Source organism: Aulonocara sp. 'chitande type north' Nkhata Bay, linkage group LG18 (genome assembly GCF_057382095.1).
Source record: "Aulonocara sp. 'chitande type north' Nkhata Bay isolate Kocher_YH1m ecotype deep benthic linkage group LG18, A_spYH_male_GT1.1, whole genome shotgun sequence".
Lineage (NCBI taxonomy): Eukaryota > Metazoa > Chordata > Actinopteri > Cichliformes > Cichlidae > Aulonocara > Aulonocara sp. 'chitande type north' Nkhata Bay.
The window spans coordinates 12,186,298-12,209,450 of record NC_141361.1 but is presented as its reverse complement, the minus strand read 5'-3'; the positions used below and the strand labels follow the sequence as shown (position 1 = coordinate 12,209,450).

Sequence of the window (23,153 nt, the reverse complement as noted above, 5' to 3'; positions counted from 1 at the left end):
AGTGTGCCATGAAAAATTAATCCGTTTCCACGGCACCCTCAAACAAATGTGCAGCGCCTCAGTGACACTGGGATGGGAAAGAAATATGTTTTTGAGTGCCGTGGTACGGAGAGAGGCGTGAAGGAGATAAGAAAGAAAATGTGATGAAAGGCTCAAAATCAAAGAGGATGGCCGTATAACTGAAGGCTAAGTTTACATTAGCCCCGGACCCAATACTGGAGAGAGGTCTTCTGTACATATCCCAGCAATCAGGGGAGCTAAAGCTCAGCAAATATCAACCCCCTTTTGTCCACGGCGAGGCTTAAAATAATACAGTGCCAGTTTCTGCAGAGATTTCTTCATTCCCAAGTAAAACTTATTGTGCGTTGCATATAATTTGTCCTTTTGATATGAAATTGCATGTCTCGAATTCAAGTCTAAAGGTCAGCACATTAGATCAAGTAGATGTAGCTGAGTGGGAAGACATAGTTATGCACTGATATAATCACTGTGTTTCATGTTTATTTTTGACGGTAATATAAGATTCTTCATACAGCAGGGCCTTTCTGCGTAGCACAGCAATCAGTGGGTGGGTGTGAAAATCGGCACACAGTAATGGAATTGTTTTCAATTAGCCTTAATCAAACCGGAGATGGAGATGACTTCATTGGTTGAATTTTGTGTAATTTACCGTTATCAACAGGGAATCAGAGTTGTGTTTAGACATTCAAACGTCTCATTAAGTTTCAACCTTGGAGGTCAGATATGGTAATTTTTTTTATAGGTGTATCAAATTATGTGTTCATAAAAGGGGGTTTTGGTACTGTACTGAGACCCCTTACCAAAGCATGACATGACTCCAAGCGATCACCTTTGCCCTCACGATCACTAGTTTACCTCCACGTATGCCACCATATCTGATTTTGTTCATTTCTTCTCTTTTTTCAAACATTAATATATTTTTACTTTTTCTTTCCTTTTCATTCCATCCCCTCCCCTCCTCCACTGCTTAAATCCTACCACCACCCCACTCGGCAGAAGAACCTATCACTCCTACACTTACTACCTGTAAGTAACCACTTTGTGTAATGTTAGTGCCATGCTTCTCACCCACACACTGTTTCCCATGCATGCAAAGAGCCATGTCATCCTCCTCCTGCCCAGAGCTATTACAGAGGCCCAACTGTAATCTCTGCTGGAGGAACGGAGGACGCCACTCCAATGCATCTCCACACGATGAACAGATCACAATGTATGTCACATTGGCTCAACTTCTGATGAAAAGAAGAAAGACACGCCTACACCCCCACAAAATAAACCTGCCACAGAGATGTTATTGCAGACGTAGTTTCTGCCAGATTTATAAGGAGTTTGTTTATCAAATGATGATGAACTTAACTGCCTTAATGATTGTACTGCTGCCGAACTCATCTTGTGAAAGAGAAGAAAAAAAAAATCAATCCAGCACCACTGCTTTTTTTTTTTTTTTTTTTTTTTTTTTTTTATTGAGTGTGAATTTTTCATTTGCCTCAAATGATTTCGTCTCTGTTGACTTGTCAAAGCTAGATTTCTTTTTCTTTTCTTTTTTTTTGGAGTGCTTATTGCAGTGCATCTACACTTCAGTTGTGCCCAGAACTTCAATGAGCTAGTCCAAATATTTCACTTTTTCTAAACTTTTATATACTCTTCAGATGCAATTGATAACTCTGAGCCTGATTAACCACACTTGTAGTTTAATTACCCACAAATTTTGAACATCGCTAACATGTTGACTTTATCGATTTGGCTCCATGTGCATGTGATAATTTGTAGTATTCTTTACCCCCCACACCATCCTGTCACACTTTCATCAAATCATCTCAAATTTCTCATGCTTTTTCTCCCCCCCTTTTTTTTTTTTTTCTTTTTTATCCAGCATGGTTTTTGGACCTTTTTTTATTTTGCGCAACCATCCCATTGATTCTATGGTGATGGTGGAGTTGTGTCTTTAGCTAACAAGATGCTTGCATCACTACAAAAAAAGCTGATGTGATCATAGAATATCTCTCTATTCTATTTCAATGTCTCCGACATCACAAAACAATAACTGAAGCGCGCCTTTATGCGCTCTTAATGTAACAGATGATTCCACATCACACTGCTGAATGGTAAAGAAGCTTATTCTGCAGCTCTGCTTTCCCTGCTGTAGCTCATAGGCTCCCTCTGTAGTCTTTGTGATGGATGCCGACTAATCTGTCTTGAGATGACTGTGATCAGAGAAGAGAATGGAGGCTGCCTCGCATCAAAGAAAATCTCAGAATACACCTGGAGATAATACAACCCTGAATACTCCGAGTGTCACTCATTTTAGATCACAGCTGTCTAGAATGGAAAGCCCCAATGACTTAGAAGAGTAGTGCCTTCAAAGCTGAGCGCACACATCGGCCAAAGCTAAGCAAGAAAATATTGGTTGCTGTGAAATCATCAAAATAGCAGTTTTGTATTCTTGGTATTTTATTGTTACTTACACGTGTTCTTCTCTTGGTTTGATGCACATTTTTAAAAGGAGGAGAATTTTATCAAAACAGCCGATTCCTTGCCAAAAAAAATGTCAATGCAGTTCTTCAAGAAGCGTACAACAGAAGCACGTACAATGATTCATTGAAATGCTTCAATTAATCATTTTACATCAGAAATTTAGGATTTATTAGCAAATTTTGGTGATAGTGGTTTCATAGTGATGCACTTTATTGTGTTTGCTCTGATTGGCAGGTTCCAGGTCACTTAAATTAACACATTCCACCAGTTTACTGGATGTGTTTAGAAGACAGCCCATGTTAAAAGCTTTTGGAAAATCCCTTCAAATAGGCATTTTTTTCCCTTAGTGTTGATTTCTGTGGCAGTGAGGTGATAGTGGAATGCCAAATGTTGTGACTCCCCTCTAAAAGTGTCAAGATAACAACATGATATGAGGCTAGTAAAGAAGGATTAATGGTCCCCTTGAGAAAATGTGCTGTATATGCTGCAATATAGGCATACATAACACTAGAGGAAAAAGTTTTTTAATATAGATACAGAGAGAAAGAAAGACAGGTATACTTTTTTTTTTTTTTTTTCCCCCCCCATATTTTAACTCTTTCGCAGGTTCATTGCAACAAGTACATCGCCTCTGCACAACTGCTACAATGAAACATCTACAACGCTGCGAAGGCCTCAGAACATTTTCTTACAGAATGCATATTTATTCTTCAGTTGCTAAAGAATATAATACACATTCAGAAAGTAATATTCACATGACAAAAAAATTAATGATTTGACTAACTTTTTAGTTTTTTGTTAACATATGTTATCGAAAGGTATAATAGGTCATCAGTTAAATGCATAAGGATTTTAAACACTAGGCCTTCTTTACTATGTGATGTGTGTGATGCAGCTGTGGGCAATGAGTAGCTGGTATTTAAAATGGAAAATATTTGAATCGATAGTACGGCTCCCAGTCTGCCCCCCTCCTGTGTATACCTTTCGTGTCATATGTCAGCGAAGCTAGAATGGAACAAAGCATTTCCCATGAGGGAAGTGCATATTCATGTCAGCTAATTGGGAAGAACTCTTAATTATTAATTTTTTTCCTGGAGTTATGTGAAAGCTGAAAGGTTGCATCTCACTGCTGAGGTGTTGTGTAGGGAGGCTTTATACGCCTCAAGCAGTCTAAGCCCAGCTAACAAACAAAACTCATATGCTCAATATTTCCAAGGTTTCTATTGTCAACTTAATAAAAGACTGCATTTTTAGACAACCTCCACTTGAGCAGTCTCTGAAATTCTGAAGTCTGCTATGAGCTTGCAACACCTCTACAATTGATGAAAACCATTAATGCTCTCATGCATTCATCAAAGTCTTTTAAAGGCATGAGAGCGTACGGCACTCGCCAAAATATGCACTTTAGGTATATTGCCAGAGGTGGCTGGGAGGGCTAACACGCAGCACATCAATCACAGTGCTCATTAGCAATGCGGTTACATGTGTGATCAAATATATGACCGTTCTTTAAACAAGTGGTCATACCGGCCACTGTGGCTGCTGCTGGTGGGGACAGTTGAGATCAATTGGCGTGGTGCAATGAGGGTGGTTGGGTGTTGTTACACTGAGCATGTAACATGTGAAACTTAACGTGTCTCTTTACACTTCTTCATCGAAGAAAAAAGCAAATGACTGTTTTTAAACAATTAAAAAAGAAAGATATAAGTTTTATCTTTGTTACTATACAAATATATTACAATATATCAGTTTAATGTGCCAAACCAATGATAATCTTTAACTAAATATAACATCAAATACTGTGTTGGCGCTTAAATTTCAAAATCCACCTCACAAGCTGCACAGCCTGCCCTTTAGTTTTGTTTGCATAAAGCATTTATATTATTTTTTTTAATGTTGCTGCAATTATTTTATGACAGATTTTATAGTTTAAAATTTGATTAAATATTGTATCCAACTGTAATTCCCCTCAGTTCTACAACACAGTCTGCACCAAACGGCACAGCTCCAACAACAAAAATACTGATAATATGTTAATCTATCAATGATAATAGATGCATAGTGACTGTTTATTGTTGGTAAATAATAAAGCAACCTGCACGCCACTTTCCCTGCCAAAATACCAATCTGTCTCGCAACATTGTATTTACGAACGAGAGAGTAAGCTCTAAATAGTTGGTAGTTTGTTAAACTGTAATAACTATATGGATTTCTTGATACAGCAAAATGGGAAAGACACATATGGAGACGTATAAATCATTGTCCCAATTCTTCATAAATCTCATTTTTCATAGTCATCCCCACTGCACTCGATGTCAGAATAGGAGGCCTGCTAAATGTACAATGTATAACACAATGTGCTCAGGGCAAACACCTTCATTAAACCTTACAAGTCGAACATGTAGCAAGAATCACATTAATTGGTACAAGCCTTGCAGAGTTTTGCACCTACAAGCTCTGCATGTTGATGAGGAAGAGCACCTCGAGCAGGCCGAAAAGATGTCAAGCATGGAATGATGGAGTTTAAATGATAGATACATTATAAAACGCCGAGTCACAAAACATCTGTTCATCCAGCATAGTAAAAAATGGCCACTATAGGTTTTGGAAATGGTGTGAATGTAGTTTGCCTATTAAAAACTGGTGTTTTTTTTGAAAATTCTAACAAATTTTTTGATAAACTGGTATATTTCAACCAGTGACAGGTGAGATGGATAAGTGGCTGGATAGATGGATGGGCTATATACGCTTTTCAGCTACAACATTAAAACCACCTGCTCAGTAATGTTTGTATCCCCTTTGTTTCACCTTACCATACCTCAGCAAAATGTAGGCAAGAGCATTGGCTGTGACGTTTAGATGTTTGCTGCAGTTCAGTTAAGCATGAGTTCAGAAAATAGCACAGGCTAACAATAACAATTTTGCTATTGTTTTCTGGAGAGTGCCTTTAAAAATAAAATGAATCCACTATAGTCGGAGTGGCTTGCTTGTGACTGGGACATTTTAGCGCTAGCAGAGTGGCTTGAGCTAGTAAATAAAAATGGCACACTTTTAGACAGCTGCTTATTAGCTTTGTTTAGGGCGCACCACCCAGCATCTAGACGGGCATTATGCAAATGTGTTGCATGTTGACGTAGGTCCGTATTAGGGGAAAAAAGGCTGAAGTGCTAATAGTGTTTTTAAGCATTATGTGATGTTTCAAAGTCCCATCAGTCGGACTTACTTTTTCCAGCACATCTCTCAAATACTTAATCTTGAGAAGTTAACACCTTGAACTCTTTGCCATGTTCATTCATATTAAGGGTCTCCTGATGAAAAGGGCCATTCATATCAAGGAATAGAGTTATGTAATGTTTGGATGTGTACTTTTATATATGCAATGGTAATGAGCTATTTGGTTCAGGTATTATGGCTAATCAGTTATATTTACAGTTGGTGAATATTTTTAATATACCCTCTTTTTTTTTTTTTTTTTTTTTAAACCAATGATGTCTGCTTAGCCTTGAATGAAACCACTGAGATTAAGAATCTCTTTTGTAAAAATAGCCTGTGCCCAGAAAAGCAGCAGTACCTACCATGTTTTTTTTCTAGCTTTATTTGTCATTATGTTGTTTTGGTTTCTGAATGAGTAGGAGCAGAAGCACCATGTGCTGCTTCTGTGTTTTTGTTGCTTCATTCTTTTTTTAGTTTCTATAGATAAAGGGCCCCTTAGAAAATTTAATGAAGAGGCCCCGTCATTGTTTACGTTTTTTCGGACTTGATAGAGTAATTGAAATGAATTGTACATTCAATGAACAGTATTAAGTCTGTTTTTGATCCTAATACCTTTACCGATAGATACGACAACCTAATGGAAGTTTGCTTTGTAGATGAAGAGAAGTTTGAAATGAGACTCGGTGCAAACAGCTACCGAAATGCCCCCACTGGGTTAATCAAAGATGCTTCTGTTGCCCCTCCCAGCTGGATGTCAGTCAACTAAAACGTGCGCACACACTCATCCACCACGAATGTGTGTGTGGATCTTTTAATGAAGCCTTCTTTGTCCCAGTGTCAAAAGGTTTAGGCTGATCTGATGCTGAAATGAGGCCGACCATGCTGAGCTTGAGGTTTTGAAGCTCTTGTTTTAGAAGTCGCAACAGCGTCACCTCCCACAGAACACACATTCTGGCAAACATTTGCAGACATAAAATTTGTGCCGCGGCCTTTTTGTTGTAGCTGAACTCACGGAGTTGGGAGCTGTGCTCATTTAGATCCTAGATATGCCAGGCTTGTCATGTACTGAACCAAAGACAATCTCTCTAATGAGAGTTGCCTGATATAGTTACCTGGAGTGTTTGCACTGTCTTTACTTCTACAAACACCTCTGCCATCTGTATGTCTCAGCCCCCTCCCATATGCACATTTATTTTGGATTTTATTGTTGGGCATGCCTGCAAGTAATCACTATCATTTTTTTGTTGACATTGTTCCATGTGCAGCTTTACTCCAACTCTCCAGGGATAAAATAAATGGTCACATTCATCAACACGCAAAAACACTCCAATATACACTTCCTTATACTATCTCTCTCATCATATCAGGCCCTGTAATCTAGTCATCTATCATTAATTTTTCCCTTCTTACAAATGAGGAAACAATAGCATGCCAATTAATCTTCATCAAACACCCACGGTGCCTTGCAAACATCCCAGTATTGCTGGTGCTTTTCTCATTTTGGCACTGGAGTCTGTGCAGCCTCGTTTATCTTCAGCGCTCTCTCTTCAACTGTTTCACAGGCCAGGAAAGAGGAAATCCAAGATTTAGCAGGCTCAGAAATAAGAACAGTGATACAGTATTAAAACCTGGATTATAGTTGTTCTTAATAGTCTTCTCCATGAGTGCACACAGTGCCGAATCTGTCTTAATATTGCCTGGGGTATATGCATCCCCCTGCCATCCTCACTCTTCCTTATTGCAATATGAAGCTATAATGGGGGGGAAAAAGAGACAACACTGGTATTTTGTTCCCAGCTCTAATTGCAGATTGAAGACAAAAAGTGGGTCCAGCAGACACAAATGTCACTAATTTGTCACTTTGCTTTCTGAAGAACGGATCCACTATTAGCCTCACGTCGCGGGCTTCAGAGCAAATGACTGTTTGAAGGCAGTGGGGGCCTGTTGCCATATGGCATGAGACAGCGACAAAATTGAATAAACAGAGGAGATTTGCGAAAACAAAGCAGCAGGAGTGCATCATTAGACAGCAGTTGTCCGTGAGAGAGACTGCAATCCAAATAGGCAGAGGGGTCACGCAGAGAGTAACAAAGTGCGAGGATCAGTGTGAGGGCTGCCATAGTTAATTCTTACACTACTTGCTCCCCTCCAGCTACAGAGCAGTGGCAGGCATCAGATATGGCTGTTGCTGCAGTATGTTCCCACTCTAGCTGTTTGCCATTCCTTTGTAGTTCATCTTTTGTGGAATTGTAGGAAAGTTAACTCATCCGGGTGATCATGTGATTCGCTTATGTGAATATCCTTTTTAATCAAGGAAGTCAAAGGTCAAGGTCGGCTGCAGAGAGCAGTTGACTCTTTGTTTGGAACAGATTTTAAAAGTCCAACTTTTTTATATATCTATATATTTAAATTGTATAAAATCGTTTCATGCACATAGAAGGTGCAACTCACTGATTCCAGAAACACATTGTCATTTAATTCCTCTGTATTTATAATACCCAGAATGGAAATAAGAATGAGTTGAGGAATAAGTAAGCACAAGTGGTTCATCACACCGCATCATGTTTTAATTACTTTTCACAGCTCATCAAAATAAATAGTTTCACTTCTTAAAAAGGAAAAAAATTCTACAGCTGTGCTTGCAGCTACAGCCTGACTGATATATCAGTGGATAATAGCTACTCGTTAACTGTATACTTATTTATTAGCATCGGATGAACTAAATTTTAAAACCAGAGACATGAGAACGCCCTTCAAACATGTTGGAGGGATGTTGTATAGTCGTTCCACCAAGAGGGCGTTTTGCAGTTCTCATGTTAGCAACACCTGTTTGGAACAAGCACAACAACCAGCTGATCCAGCATAAACAAGTCATCTATGACTAGTAACTATAAAAACAGTTTTGTTTTAAACTGCATTGTCAGAATAAAAAGAAATTTTTGGCCGAAACATCATGTTTTTAAATCACTAAATATCCGTGTTGGTCTTAAAAATCCTATATCGGTCGAGCTCTACTACCAGCCGTGAGATGTGAGCCATAGTGAAGCTGGTGACATAACTGCTAACATCAGTAATACAACATGCTCATAATCACAGTCATGCATGATGATGTTTAGCACCATATATTAAGTGTTTCAACATCACAGACTGGATATGAAGAGACAGCTTAGCATATGAAGCTAGGTTGACGCTGCTTTGAATTTGAGCCAAATTGGGGCTTAAAGAATAGCTTTCTTTTGGGTGCCATGTTTTCCAGTTGGAGCCAGAACCTTTCATACATGGGTGGAATGGGGGGTGTAACATATAAAAAAAAAAAATGATTGGAGCACATGGCTAACATTTGCACTACTATAATGGTATGTTAGTACATAAAGGCATCCAAATAAATGGTAAAACTGCATATGAAATTTAATAAACGGATACAGAATTGCACTAAAACACTAAGTATGTCATACGGCTGTCTGTTCAAGGATATTTTTTTTACTGCAGTCAAAACAGCAAAAGTCTTTAGTATTTGAGTGGAGGTTGGATTTGTTTGTTCTTTGGGTAAAACCAATGCATGTCCATGTACAGTATGTGGATTTGTGCACACAGGTTTTGTACACTGTGCATTAATGGTGTTTGATCAGGGACAGATTGCTCGTAGGCTCTAGCGCATCAACTCAAAGTAGGTCAATAAAAGCAGGTTGACTGTTTCAGTTCACTGTTCACATCTCTAATTCTTTCACCCCAAAATACTCCAGCTAATTTTAAATCATCAGGGCCTGATGTATTTGGGTTAGAGAGTCACACCTTTGCACATTCTCCAGGATTCATATTTCACTGCTTGGGGAGAAAACATCTGGTTCCTAATGAAACCTAATGTGACCACAGCTCAGGGCACATTAGCTCACCCATCTCATTATATGAATGAGTCATCTCTACTAGCTTCATATCAGATCAATGTAAGCTGTGTCATTTCTGTTTTTGCCTCATCAGTTTTATTTGTCTCCTCTTTGAAGGAAACTGGCCAAGAAGCGCAAGGAGACACTGAGCAGCACACGCCAGGAGATGACAGTGATGGTCAACTCGATGGACAAGAGCTACACAGAGCAGGGCACCAACTGTGACGAAGCACTGTCCTTCATGGACACACACAACCATACGCTGAACACCCGCAGCGAGTGTGCGCTCACGCTCAATGGCCGCAGCGAGTGTGCGCTCACGCTCAATGGCCGCAGCGAGTGCGCGCTCACGCTCAATGGCCGCAGCGAGTGCGCCCTCACTCTTAACGGCCGCAGCGAGTGCGCCCTCACTCTTAACGGCCGCAGCGAGTGCGCCCTCACTCTTAACGGCCGAGGTAAGACGGCCCCACATCGGCATACCTCCCTTTTTATGCGGTTACACTCACAGAGCAGGGTGGAAGCAATTTATTAGGTTTGGTCAGGTGGGAAAGAAATCAGACTTGGCTGCACAGGAAATATTCAACCTGGGAAAACCTGAAAATGTTTTCCTTGGTCTGCTTTCCAATGAACTGTTGATTTAGAAATATTTTCAAGAAAAAGACCTGAAGTCATGTCTCCGGTAAATATTGGAGTTTTGAGGTTGCAAAAGACATCCTTGCATTTGTCCTTAATAATGCTGGTATCAGAACTAAGTGGTGAGACAAGGCGGTGCAACGTTTTCTCAATAATATAAGAAAAAAAAGTGTATAAAATAAATTTTTAATGACCAATCTTAACATTAGGGATTATTTTTGCTTTAATACGCAATATTTGTAGTCAGCATAAATGACATTACTTTATGGCTCTTGTGAAACTGCCTGTTGTCCCTCTACAGGGAAACTGCTGTTTCAACTCAGCAGAAGAGAATTGGATATAAACATCTTTTGATATGATTTTGATCAAATTGTTTTTTTCCTCTCTAGTGGAAACTTCCTTCTTTAGAACCCCTCGAGGGTTTCATCCACCCTTTTCAAACATTTCCTTTTAAATTGCTTCAGTTTCTCTAATTAATTTTTGTTAAATTAATTAAAATTCCTCTGAAATCTGCAAACTTACCATTTCAGCTAACTGTCACTAATGCCCACGCTAGTTCAGTTGCAGAAATGGTCGTCCAAACGCATGTTAATAGCCTGAAGCGAGCCTTGTATTGAGATCAATATTCAAGACTTCTTGAAATCCCAACGCTGACCTTAAAGCTTATCAGCAGACATTAGAGCTCCAAAAAATCCGTCGCGAGGTCCCAAACTCATGCTGTTTCCAATTCATGACAGAAACACATAGCACGTACTAGATGGGCTCTGGTGTGATAACCTGTTCTCTCTGTCCCAGGTTAAAACTAATACTTTGTTGATGGACGGCTCTGCTAAGTCTGCACCCAGGGCTTGACCTAGTATAATCCCAGTCAAAACCATCAGATTAAAACTGCACAGCAGCTTCTGTCTCCACACCCCTGCAGGGGCTGAGCCCCAAAGATGCTTTGACCTTGATTAACTGTCTGTTAGTGTCGATGTTCAAATCTGGCCCCTCTGTCTGCCAGCGCAAATGATTTAAATGCATTATTTCTCACTTTGCCTGTCAGTTGAAAGCCCTCTCACACTCCGTGACCTTACGTTATTGTCGGTCGTGTCGTTTTGGCTCAAAACATCATCGCTGACAGATTATAGTCCTGAACATACTGCCTGCGTAAACCCCGTCGGCGTAGCATTTCTGTTGACGTTGCATGAGGAGAAAATGACAGTCTTAGGAGTAAATGTCACTTCCTCCATGGTTTGTGTGACTATTGTTCTACTCTGGCCCCTTTGCTCTATCTCAATGTCAAGCTACCTAATGATGATATCTTTAAAGCAACTGACTGATCTTTAACTGTTTTTTAAAAGTAGCTTTAAAAACTGAATTATTAATGCTTTTGGAGATTTGCAGGCATTCATGGACTTTAGAAGACTTGGAAAAAATGTGCAAGTTAAACGTGCTTTTTTTAACTCTTTTTTTTTTTTTCATTTTTACTTTGCAAACTTTTCAAAATGAATTTTGCGTATATAAATGAGACAGAATAGATTTCATAATCTATGTTTACTAATATTGATCATAATTTAGACATGAGGATTTTTAAAGGAAAGCTTTATTATTTGAATGTAATGCAGGTTCCTTGCGGCCTCTGGCTTTGTGAAATTGACAAAATAAGAAGCAACTTGTAGCAACTTGTAACTTGGCGAATGCCGTAAAAACACAGCAGCATGCATAATGCATTAGGCTGTTTTAAAGAACCAGAAAAATGACGAGAAGGATTGCATGCAAAGTCTACAAAATCAACCAAATCAACCTGGACTCCACGAGGTTAATTGCAGTATATTTCTCATACTTGTGTGCTTTGCACGGCTCAGCCCAAAACACAAAGCCACATATTTTCTCACCTACTTCTTTTGGTGTCGCCAGTGGAGTTTCCATTTAATTTCGTCAAGGTCTCCTAGATTTCTGCTTCCATCACAATTTAGTAGATGTGAAAGGAATTTTATTTGTGTACTTAAAGTAGCTTTTCCCACAGGGTAAGTCAGAAACCTCAAAGTGATCCTTTATAGCACATGCAAATTTCAAAAGCAAGACTTGTAAAGTGCATTATTACACTGGAATTTTACTGCAGTGGGAGTTGCTTCCACGATTAATAACTCTAGATTAGACTATTAATGCCTTTTGTTCTGTTCTCTTCCCCCCCATCTGTAGCTGGATCATCACCGTCGTCCTTCACACTACCAAAAGCCAACACTCTCAGTACTTCTATCCCCACCAACTCATACTACCCAGGTAAACATATTCTATTTCCTCGTTATAATCCAGTATGTCAACACAGAACTGCTTACTGCACAGCCTAAGCGGTGCTTTTAACAAATGATGAAATGAAAAGGGGAAAAAATAGAAACGCCACAATAAATAAATAAGAGATGAAGTTTTATGGGCTCTTTTTTTATGTAAATTACAGCCTATTTCTGTAATGTGTGGTATGAATTTACCTAATAGAGTTGCTTTAAAAATTAGAAAACGATTTTACAAATGAGAAAGCAGCTAGATTAACTTTAGATGGCTTTACACTCTGCTACATTTCTGGTTATGTTTTATATCACTTTGCCAAGATGGATTTTAGCAGTTTAATTATGACTTCAGTTTATCCCAAATAATATCCATAATTGAGTGTCTTATGTAATCAGATCACAGCCCATTGATTAAATGGGGTAAAGGGCAGCTAGATTTATAATCAACTAAAGTTACTGTATAATTAGCTTGAATTTAAAATATGATCGGTTTCTTGTTATGCTGCTTGGCAAGAAACCAAAAAGCTGTCCATTAATTTCTGTTCATGTTATTTTTGTGCGTTATCTTTAATTATCTTTAATTTACTGCAACTCTTTTTTTCCTCCTCCAACTTCTGCGATTGTTTGGGGGTTTGAGCAGATCCCTTTGTGCCAACTGCTATCTTAGGTGAGACACAATTTTTCCTTTTGCCATTGCTGTTGAGTATTTATTCTTATCTCTATGCTAAAGAAAATGACCGTGCATTACATTTGTAAGAATGCTGTTTGAACACCTAACTGTGAGGCCAAAGAAAAGCACAATTTTTTATTTATTTTATGTATTATTTTTTTGTTTCATTCTTTTCTTTTGGATGGCTCTTTTACTAAAGATGGCTTCCTCACTTCCATACCTGCCTGCTGCTTCCCCGTCTCCTCCTCCTCCTCCTCCTCGTCTCCTATTCCTCCACCCTTCCCTAACTTCTTCCCCCCTCCTCTCCCTTCCTGTCCAACGAGGGGGCTCTCCTGGGCTGAGGCTGGTTTCACTCCATCCCATCCGCATTGCGTGTCGTGCGTGTGATGTCACATACGTGTTTGACCTCTCATATGCATGGACAGACATGTGGACTGGATGTGGGGGAGTGTCTAAGAGGGGCAACGGGGGCGGGGGGCAGTTTGCCCCGGCAACTGAGGCGACAGCATGCTGGAGCCGTAGCAGCTGCACTGAGACACAACAGGCAAAAACTGTGTGAGAGGGAGGCCCAAAAACGCTCTCACTTAGCCCCCACAACCCTCTCCACCTTTAGCCAGAACTTCCAAAAGCAGGATGCGTTGAGTCTGAACATTTAAAGTCTAGCATTAGCTGTGCTGCCCTCCCCTCCCCTCCCCTCTCTCCTCACTATGCATTAAACTCCCTTCCTCCCCTCCCCTCTGAAACGACAACCTTTTCTATTATTCTTTTTAATGTCGCTCCCTCTGCCTTTGGCTAACTGCTATTGACCTACTTGTTTTTGTTTTGTTTAGTTTTTTCCAGTGTTTATTCGTCTTGTTCAGTGATAAAATAGAATTATAAAAAAGCATTTTGTTCTCCTGTTAATTATTACTGGCCTTTGTTGAAGATGCACAACAGCCCAAAGTGCGGCATCTTACACGAGCAGATGCATTTTCTACCAGCGAAGCCTGCAAAGTAGCTACTAAGTGGGGCACTAGGAGTGTAATAATTTAATACTCAAGGACAAAAAGAAAGATGCAATAAGCAGCTCGACTCCAGCTTCACCACAAGCACCACTGCTGCATTTTTGTTGTTTTTTTTCCTTTTCACATTAGTGCAACTTAAAGCAGTGTCTTTCATCACCGCTCTTGTGACAGCTGCTTATGTTAGTTCCGCATTTAATGAAGCGTGAAACGATTAACATAAAATTACAGCAGCCAGAAAAGGTTACATGCTTTCGGTTTGTGACACATTCAGTCACGGCATTGTCTCATCATTCGAGGTTAATGATCAAAACTGATTAGATCACAGAGTATCGGTTGCATTTCTGATTTCATCGCGCACTAGTTTTAAAAAAAAAAAAAGAGAATGAAAATGGCACAAATACAGGTGTTACCCCCCGAGCACAAATGGAAATAAAATTATAGCAATTAGAGAGAGGAATTCAAAATGTCAGAACGTTTAAAAAAATAATTAGCTTCATTAGCGTATGCAAGTCGGCGATCTGAAACAATTGCAGCTTCTTTTTTTTCCCCAAAGACTATCATTATTTTTTTTTCCCTTTTGAATCCATGACTTCCTTGTTTTGTTTTTATTTTTTCTATTTTTTTTATTTTGTTTTTTTGTTTTTTTTTGTCTTGCACTGTTGAAATTGCCCCATCCATCCACTCAACATCCCCCTTGACTAGGCTTTTATACCAAGGCAGTTTGAACTGAGAAGGCATGTGATCTTGCCCTGTAGAGTAGCTCAAACACTACTGTAACAGGTTCTCATGCTGGATTGTTGCTTATCCCCTCTCTCCTGTTTCTTCTCCTCTCTTTCTCTTTACATACGTAACCTCTTATGTATCTGCTATCTAAAAAGTGCCCATTAATGGTAAGTTTTCCCAAGTGGGCCCTGGGTTGGGGGAAGGAGACGGTGTTTACTCAGACAGCATGCCGACAGTGAGAGGCTGCTTCTGACACGGGCATTACGACATTTATTGCATGACAAGTGGACATGTTAGCATCTCACCCACCCTTCCGTACCGTGCCACCAAGCCACCATTAGCTTAGCATGGTCAAAGCAAACACAGTGCCCCATGGCAGCATCACCACATGCATTCTCCTCCCATCTCCGCTTCCCTCTTGGGTTCTGTGTGTTTTTTGTTTTTGTTTTTCTATTTATTTGAGGTTTGGTTTTTATTTTATCTTATTTTGTTCATTTTTCGGGGAAGTATGGGTGGCAGGGGTTGAATCCACGCTGTGTCTGTGTGATGCTTCTGAAGGTGCCTGCTGCAACATGCTCACTGTGGCCCACCGCACCCCCTCACATCCTCCTCCTCCATGTTTTTGGACACCCTCCATCATCCGCTGGCTCCCCACAGCATCTGTGCCTTATGTCTGCCACTGACTGGATTACAGTATGAAAGAGCTGGAAATGGAGTCTCAATATGAGCTTCAGCCCAAACCAGCATGTTGTACTGCCAGTTAAAAAAAAAAAGAAAAAAAAAAGGAAAAGTTGTTGTTTTTACAACACATTGATGGGGATTTTTATGATTAATGTATAATGTTTCTCACAGTTGAGAGCCACTGCTGGTAACAATGTTAAAAGCTTGTAGCATAAGGGTTTCACTTAGAGGATCTTGTTTTTAAATGCCGATGGACTCCTGTACAGTGCAGTATTTTCCAGCCACACTGAGACAGATGGACCTAAACCTTCCCACCACATGACTCATTCTATTACTCAATGATGTTGTGTTGTTGTGACCATCCATAACAAACAGATTACTAGTCGAGTTGTTGGTCAATCTGGAGGGTGGTGACATAATGCTAACCAGTAAATGAGCTAATGTGCCATCTGTTAAGGAGAACAGTTGTAAGTCAGATATGAACACCTAACATTAAAGCTAGATAAATCAACTTTATATGTAAAACAACTTCAAAGGAAACCACTTTCATTTACTGCTTCGAGCATTATGTCACCCGTATGTATCTTACAGCGATAAATTGATGACCTGTGATGTGACTTTAGCTCCTATTTCCTCTTGCTGACCCGCTCCGGCCTCTCTGTCTCTTTGTGTCCCACAGATGAGAGTCAGAACATGGGCAGCGACACAAGCAGCTTGGTCCAGTCACACACTCACTCCTTGAGGAAACGGGAGCCCGTCGACGTGCCGTATCAGACGGGTCAGCTGCACCCGGCGATCCGCGTGGCGGACCTCCTCCAGCACATCACTCAGATGAAGTGCGCAGAGGGCTACGGCTTTAAGGAGGAGTACGAGGTAGGAAGCAGCCCAGCTGTCACCTCCCACCATTAAGGTTGCAAACCCAAATAAAGCCTGGTGATAGACTTGTAACATCTCCACTGAGGTTCTTGAATGGAAATTTTTATCAGTCTAATACGAGGCCTCATCTGTGTTATGGTGCACAGCCCCATGTCTCTTTCGCTGTCTCTCTCTCTCCCCTCTTTTTTTCTGCCTGCCTCTCTCTCTGTTTTGCACCGCACAGCAGAACTGTTTTGTTTCTCCCCAGATGCACTTTTATGATAAATTGTTAATGTACCCTGTCTTAGTGTGTTTACGGTGTGATTCGTTTTGTTGTTCATCTGTTCCTTGTTGTTTGCAGCGATTGTGCATTTTGTGTGCATGAGTGTGGTGGGGGGTTTTTTTGTTTTTTTTTTGGGGGGGGGGGGGTTTGGTCAAAAGCTGTGTCCCAATTCTCCTTGGAGACTCAGCTGTAGACCAATGCGAAATGCACAAACTGCCTGTGTTAGACCGCGTCCCCTCCTTCACCTGAAACGGGTCGGATTATGCTGTTGCATAGTACTGGTAGCCTACTGCTTGTCGCGCAACAGCATCAGTAATCTGTCACTGCGCTTCTTACTGACACCAAACAAAAGATTTTCGCCCCATAAGGGCATCACTCTCATTTCCTCGCATTAGAGTCTGGCAGGGTTTGGCGGCACTCCAGCCCTCCTTGCTGTCCCTCAGCACCACACCAGTCATCCTCAACTCGCCCCGACGCCATGTTGTAACAGACTGGCTTCGAGCTAAATCCTTCAGTTTCAATATATTATCCGTATCAGTTCGGCCTCTTGTCACATTTCTCTCTTAACGACCCTCACATTTGTTAACGTTCTCAGCTTACTTCTTTCTCTTACTTTCTTATCTATACCTCCTGTGTTTCTTCCTTGCTTTCCTTCCTCTTCTCTTTATCTCCCACCTTCTCTCCATCAGCTACGTGTCAGATTTATTGGTAATTAACTCCCCACATCCCATTCATGATTGTGGAATGAAATAACGTCGTCTCCCATTGCTACCTTCAGCATCCGATCATTGAGGGGTTTGGAGTGCTTTGGGCTGCCTTCTGGGTCTAATCCGTTATGGATAAAGGGAGTTTGGGGTCCACGTGGCCAACATTGCATGGATTAATAGCAGTCGATCAACAGAGACGTAATATGGAACAACTGGCTGCTTACCCTGCTGTCACCTTATTGTCCACAGGCTGTTGCAAAAAGTCCTGTGGGGTGCTTAAAGTGTGCAAGGGAGCTCATTCTCACATGGCTAGAGCGATTCATTTGTATGTTTTGTTCCACTGCTGTCTTATAAATATATATATCTCTATCTCAATCTGTCTTAAGGTTAATGCCCTTTTATTTATTTTTTTAAAATAACCGTTTATTTTTCATGATGAGATTGGAGCTTAGTGCACCTCTAAACCTGTTGACTTACACTGTACTATATCTCTCTCTGACCCATGCTTCTTGTTATTCTGTACGTTAACTTTGGATCAGATAAATGAGGTAAGAAAAATACTTTTTTTGTGAGTTTATTTATTTATTTTAGACTTGTAGATTTATATCACAAACCTGACAGGATCAGTAATGGTTGCTGGCTATTTTTAAGACCCTGTGGGATTAAAATATCACCTTTTTTTTTTGGATTTAGTTTGAAAAGGGCATTTACCAACAGATGTTATGCAGCATTATCAAATTATCTGACAGTGTTCAGTTGGTGAAATATGTAGAGCAGTGACATTTTTCTGTTTACTTTTTTCTTTAGCGTCACTGTGAAATGCTTTTTCTTCCCGTAGTCAGACATTGTTAGCACCACAAATCCTCCGCAGCTTGATTCTGATGTTTATAAAGCTTTTCAAAAGCATACTTAATACCCTATCAGTTATTAAGAGCATAATTTTTATAGTAAAAGTGCAATAGTTTGAAAGATAAATGGAATACCAATGTATAATTAAAGTGGACTGATCAATGATATACCCAGTCCAACAAAGTACCAAATTTAATTCTAAGCTCGGGCTACCTTGTGGATTTATTGACTGGAAATTGAATGTTACCATTAGAAGGGACACGATAAACACTTTAAACTTTGCAAAAGCCATGTTGTATACTTTGCAAAAGCTTTATAAGGCCGTGTGTGTTACAGACCTAACAAAGCATTTTGCATGTCCAGCCTCCTGCACCTGGGTGCACATTTTCACCGTGCAAACAGGAAGCAGAAACAAGTTTCAGCGTCATTAATGCTGCCATGTCATCACTGTTTCACTTGTGTTCGGCCTGTTTCATGTCGACAGAAATGTGTTGTATCTAGCCTACTGTGAGAATCCTGAAATTCTTTAAGCTCCAACCACAAATGAACACTAGTCAGTCTGAATGAGCCTCCTCTCCTCACATAGTAAAAGATTAATTAATACAGAAGCAACTCACTAAACGTTCCTGCTTCTGTTCGACCATCCATGTTTTCTTTTGGGTTTTTTTGTTTCTGATTTGTTTGTTTTTTTGTTTTTTACTTCACCATGGTGTGTACTTTGTGTCAAATGTGTTATCCCTATCCACAGAAATTACTCTGCTTTTCACATACGGTTAAGTAGTTCCAGACAAAGAAACAGCATAGCGGAATAACTGTGCAGGGACTGGAGTGCAGCAGGTAGCCTGTAATTAAAAACATACTAAGTTGGATTTCTGCCAGTGGGAATAATTGAGGAAGGTGAAAAACTACCTGCAGACAAGCTGCAGTAAAGTACAATTCATCACATACCTTTTGCTACTAAATACTTTTTACAGGTGGAGCCTTCAGTTGTTTTTCGATACGCGTCGGGCGAATAGCCATTTATTCCCTCTATGTGCATTTAACCTTTAAATTGAAAGCCTTCGTGTAATCTCTACCTCTTGGGACATTCATTATTTTACCCCCATGAGAATTCATGATCATAATGGCTGGAGGAATATGACTGTAGCGGGGTCACTCAGATTAAGAGAGAGCTATTTTAAAGTTGCCAGGTAACGCCTTTGTGCTTGAGGATGATTTGTCCTTACAGGCTTGATATTAGACTTGTATCCTTCACACCGACAGCACGACATTGGCCTGTGCGTTTCCTCAAGAAATACTGCCACTGGAGGAGGCCTTTATAATCCATCTTGGGGACATGCTTCCATCTTCAGTGGAAGGATGGAACATATTTTTAGCATATTAAAGCTGTTTCTCAGTGAAATCACTAATCCTTAGGACTTCATACAGGAATATGTCCTTGTGTGGTCTCTGAAAGGCCTTTATATGCTAGACAAACTGCCTGCTGCCTGCCACAGCACTGAGATGAATCGAGCCATCAAGTCTTAGAGCAGTGATGATTGAAGACGATGCCTCCTACTCCTCACTAAAAGGAACTCTCAAACAGTCTCTTTAACCTCCGTTAAACGTTCCTGAATCTTTATTTGCAGATGGTCTGCCCCGTAATGTATTACCTGACTTTTCAAATGTGCATTAGCTTACTTTCAAAAAGACAGAAAACCATGATTTTCTGCAGGCTAGTCCGCTCTGAGCCGGCCCCGCCCGCCCTTGCTGAACAGCGGTGGACTGGCAGTGTAGATGTATTTTCATAATTTGGCTTAATTGTGCCTGGTGTGCCATCAGAATGGAAATCTCCCCAGTGAGAGATGATAAATATTTCATGAGGGTAATCTGAGCGGAGCAGTTTTGATGTGTAGACGATGAGCTGGCTTTATTTTTCCCCGCGACGAGCTGATTGAGTCCTTCAGATGAGGGAGACAGACAGCCGCCGCGGTTGCTCCGCCCAGCAGAGCGGCACATGGGGAGAGGTTTGAGTGTGACACCCGCTGCATCTGCCCTAATGGCACTCGCTGTTTGACACAACTCCCCGGGATCCACCATCCTCCCTGTGTTTCCTGCCTAATAACACTGGGAATCTATCTCTTTCTGTGTCTGTTGCCAGCGCTCACTTCCTCCGGTTTTGTAGAGCTGAAAGAGAAAGAATGTATTCTTTAGCCTGGTTATCATTTGGAGTGTTCACACATGACACAATGTTTCATCCCCCCCTCTCTGTCCTGTTTTCTCTCCTTTCAGAGCTTTTTTGAAGGACAGTCTGCGCCATGGGATTCTGCCAAGAAGGATGAGAACCGCATGAAGAACCGATATGGGAATATTATTGCATGTGTGTACAAAGCACCTCCTCAACGCTCATGAATTTTTGTTCTCATTCTTCTGCCTGATTTATTGGCCAGGCTTGTGACTGGATGACTATAAGCTGCTCAAACCGAGTTTTATTATCAGCCAACGAGAGCAGCCTTGACCTTTCCAATCTACTTTTATATTCATCTTCCTTTACCGTCTTTACTGTTATGAGATATAAGCCTATGCAGGATATGGCACACAAAGCTTATACCGTGTTTGGAAAAAGAAATGTTGATTTTGCAATTAATCGCTATAAGAGTTCAGTTTAACCCTCTTTAATAACTGATGCCATGGAAAAACTTTGAAGATCTACTTCTTCTGACTCACATCAGTTAAAGGGCATTGCACAACTTTGGAACAAAAATGACGTCAGCTATCCACAGTTACGAAAATGTCATTTGAAATCAAAAGTTAAGGCTCTGTGGTTCTCTTGCCATCAATTGTTCCCCACATTTAAAAAGATTATTATGCTGCACGTGTATTATTTTGTTGCTACTAAATTTTACTAAAGTAGCAAGTTTTAAGGTCAGTGACTTAAGAAAAAATGGTTTAGACTATGATTTTGTGATTTTTACCTGATGATAGGGTGGTGGCGGTTTTAATGAAGACTGTCACGTAAACGCTGTCTATGAGACATGTTGCATTTTTACAGCACCAATTTCATTTTTGCCTCTGTATGATGCCAGTCTAACCATGCTTTTATTGCTCTATCACCCCCTCTCCTCCTCTTACAATTTCTCTCTATTCCTTTTTACTGTCTGTCTCTCTGTCCCTCTCCCCCTTTTCTTCTCCCGATGCCCTCGTTAATATGATTAATTCAACACTGGTTTCTTCCTCTCTGCCTCTCTTCCAGATGATCACTCCCGTGTCAGGCTGCAGGCCCTGGAGGGGGAACAGAGCTCCGATTACATTAATGCAAATTACGTTGATGTAAGTACACACACCAGCCAGCGCCACCAACGCAAAGGTCAGTCCGCTTCCTCTTGGGGGGGGAGAGGGCGTGCTGGTGCCGCCGTCACAGGGGGCCTGAGGGACAGTGCAGCCCAGCCGCCTGTCCATCACAGCTACAAGCACACACACAAACACACTGCCTTTATTTGACTTTAGAGGGCTGCTGTATCACTCTGTTCATTGGATATATTAAGAGAAATGAAGATCAGAGGCTGACAGCACTGGGAGAGAGAAAAGGCAAACCCGCACAGAGGGGAAACTGAGGTTATAGTTTTGGACTTTGCTTTGAACAACATTATAGTTGAGAACCAAAAAAAAGAGAGAGGGAGTGAGGTTTCACAGATGATTACTTAGTAAAGTTATAGTGAATAAAGCTGAAATAATACACAGAATTTCAAATAGAAACAAAGCACATATACAGACAAAAAAAGTTAAAGTTGTTAGCAAAGCTTCGAAAACTGTTCTGTTGCTTTTGTAACACTGGAAACAATGTTCAAGATTAACAATCAAACGGGTTGCTGTATGTAACTCAATTTACTACAATAAATAATTCGTGTGAGTTTTTCTAACCCGCACAGCCCACAAACCAGGCGGATCTGATAGCTCATTATTTATTTGCTGTGGCAGAATGTGCCTGGCCTGGTTCCCACAGAAACATATTTTTTGCCTGGCCTTGCCTTTGTAGGTCCACTCACAACCATTTATCTGCTATGAGGTGGGTTTGATGCAGTGACTTGCATATCTGCCTGGGTCTGGTTGATGCTGGGTGTAGGCTTGGTCTCGACTTGTTGATAACACCCTCTGTAAACTAAACTGAGAGGTTCCAGCATAGCATTAGCTGCAACAGATCAGCTGATGACCCTCTCTATATGTGGTAGATCGTCTCTAGGCTGCACTAGTTACGTTGCTTTCACCTACAGTCACACAAGGGAAAATGGTGATTGAAAACCATGGTTTGACCAAAATTATTGCAATCATGTGCAGCTGTGTGCCTTGCGATGGAAATTAGTTACCTCAACTATTTGCAATCAGTCCCAGACAGCAAAAAAGAAAGAAGAAAAAAAAAAACAACCTTTACCAATCACCAAGTTTTCTTGTGCATGGAGTTTGCCACCCTGTTTTTTCCTCTAGTGCGAATGGGGCCTTAGCCTGCCTGCAACTGTTTCATATCTACAAGCTACTTTGCAACCTGCCTGCACCCTAGATCTGAGTTAATATTATGCCTGCACTCTTCTGAAAAGAGGGATTTTGCTGCTGTTCTCTTTGCATCCGTCTGAAAGTGCAGTAGGTCCCAAATGAGAGCTATAATGTAAAATATAATTCAAATAACATTCGTCTTTTGAGTCTAGTGAGCCTTACTGAAATGTCGTTTCTGATATTAAAGTTTGATGATTTATGTCTACCTATCCACTAGGGGTGCAACGATATTCGTATCGATATTGAACCGTTCGATACAGTGCTTTCGGTTCGGTACGCATATGTATCGAACAATACAACATTTGTAATTTATTTTATCAATTTTCCTTCTGACGATGCTGTCTGTGAGCGCTCAGTG

General features: G+C 40.6%; 1 protein-coding gene across 6 annotated transcripts in view; it reads left to right on the top strand.

Annotated features, from left to right (window-relative positions):
* The window catches only part of LOC147308103 (receptor-type tyrosine-protein phosphatase mu), a 166,545-nt gene that overhangs the window by 110,127 nt on the left and 33,265 nt on the right, over positions 1-23,153 (top strand). For 4 of the 6 annotated variants that reach the window (XM_086273367.1, XM_086273363.1, XM_086273365.1 and 1 more), the window contains 7 exons: positions 1,018-1,047; positions 9,711-10,048; positions 12,411-12,491; positions 13,137-13,163; positions 16,254-16,447; positions 20,540-20,627; positions 21,501-21,577. In XM_086273367.1, the coding sequence (XP_086129493.1) occupies positions 1,018-1,047; positions 9,711-10,048; positions 12,411-12,491; positions 13,137-13,163; positions 16,254-16,447; positions 20,540-20,627; positions 21,501-21,577 (835 nt within the window). The remainder of the gene's footprint in view (positions 1-1,017; positions 1,048-9,710; positions 10,049-12,410; positions 12,492-13,136; positions 13,164-16,253; positions 16,448-20,539; positions 20,628-21,500; positions 21,578-23,153) is intronic. The other 2 variants (XM_086273368.1, XM_086273366.1) reach the window with 1 other exon arrangement.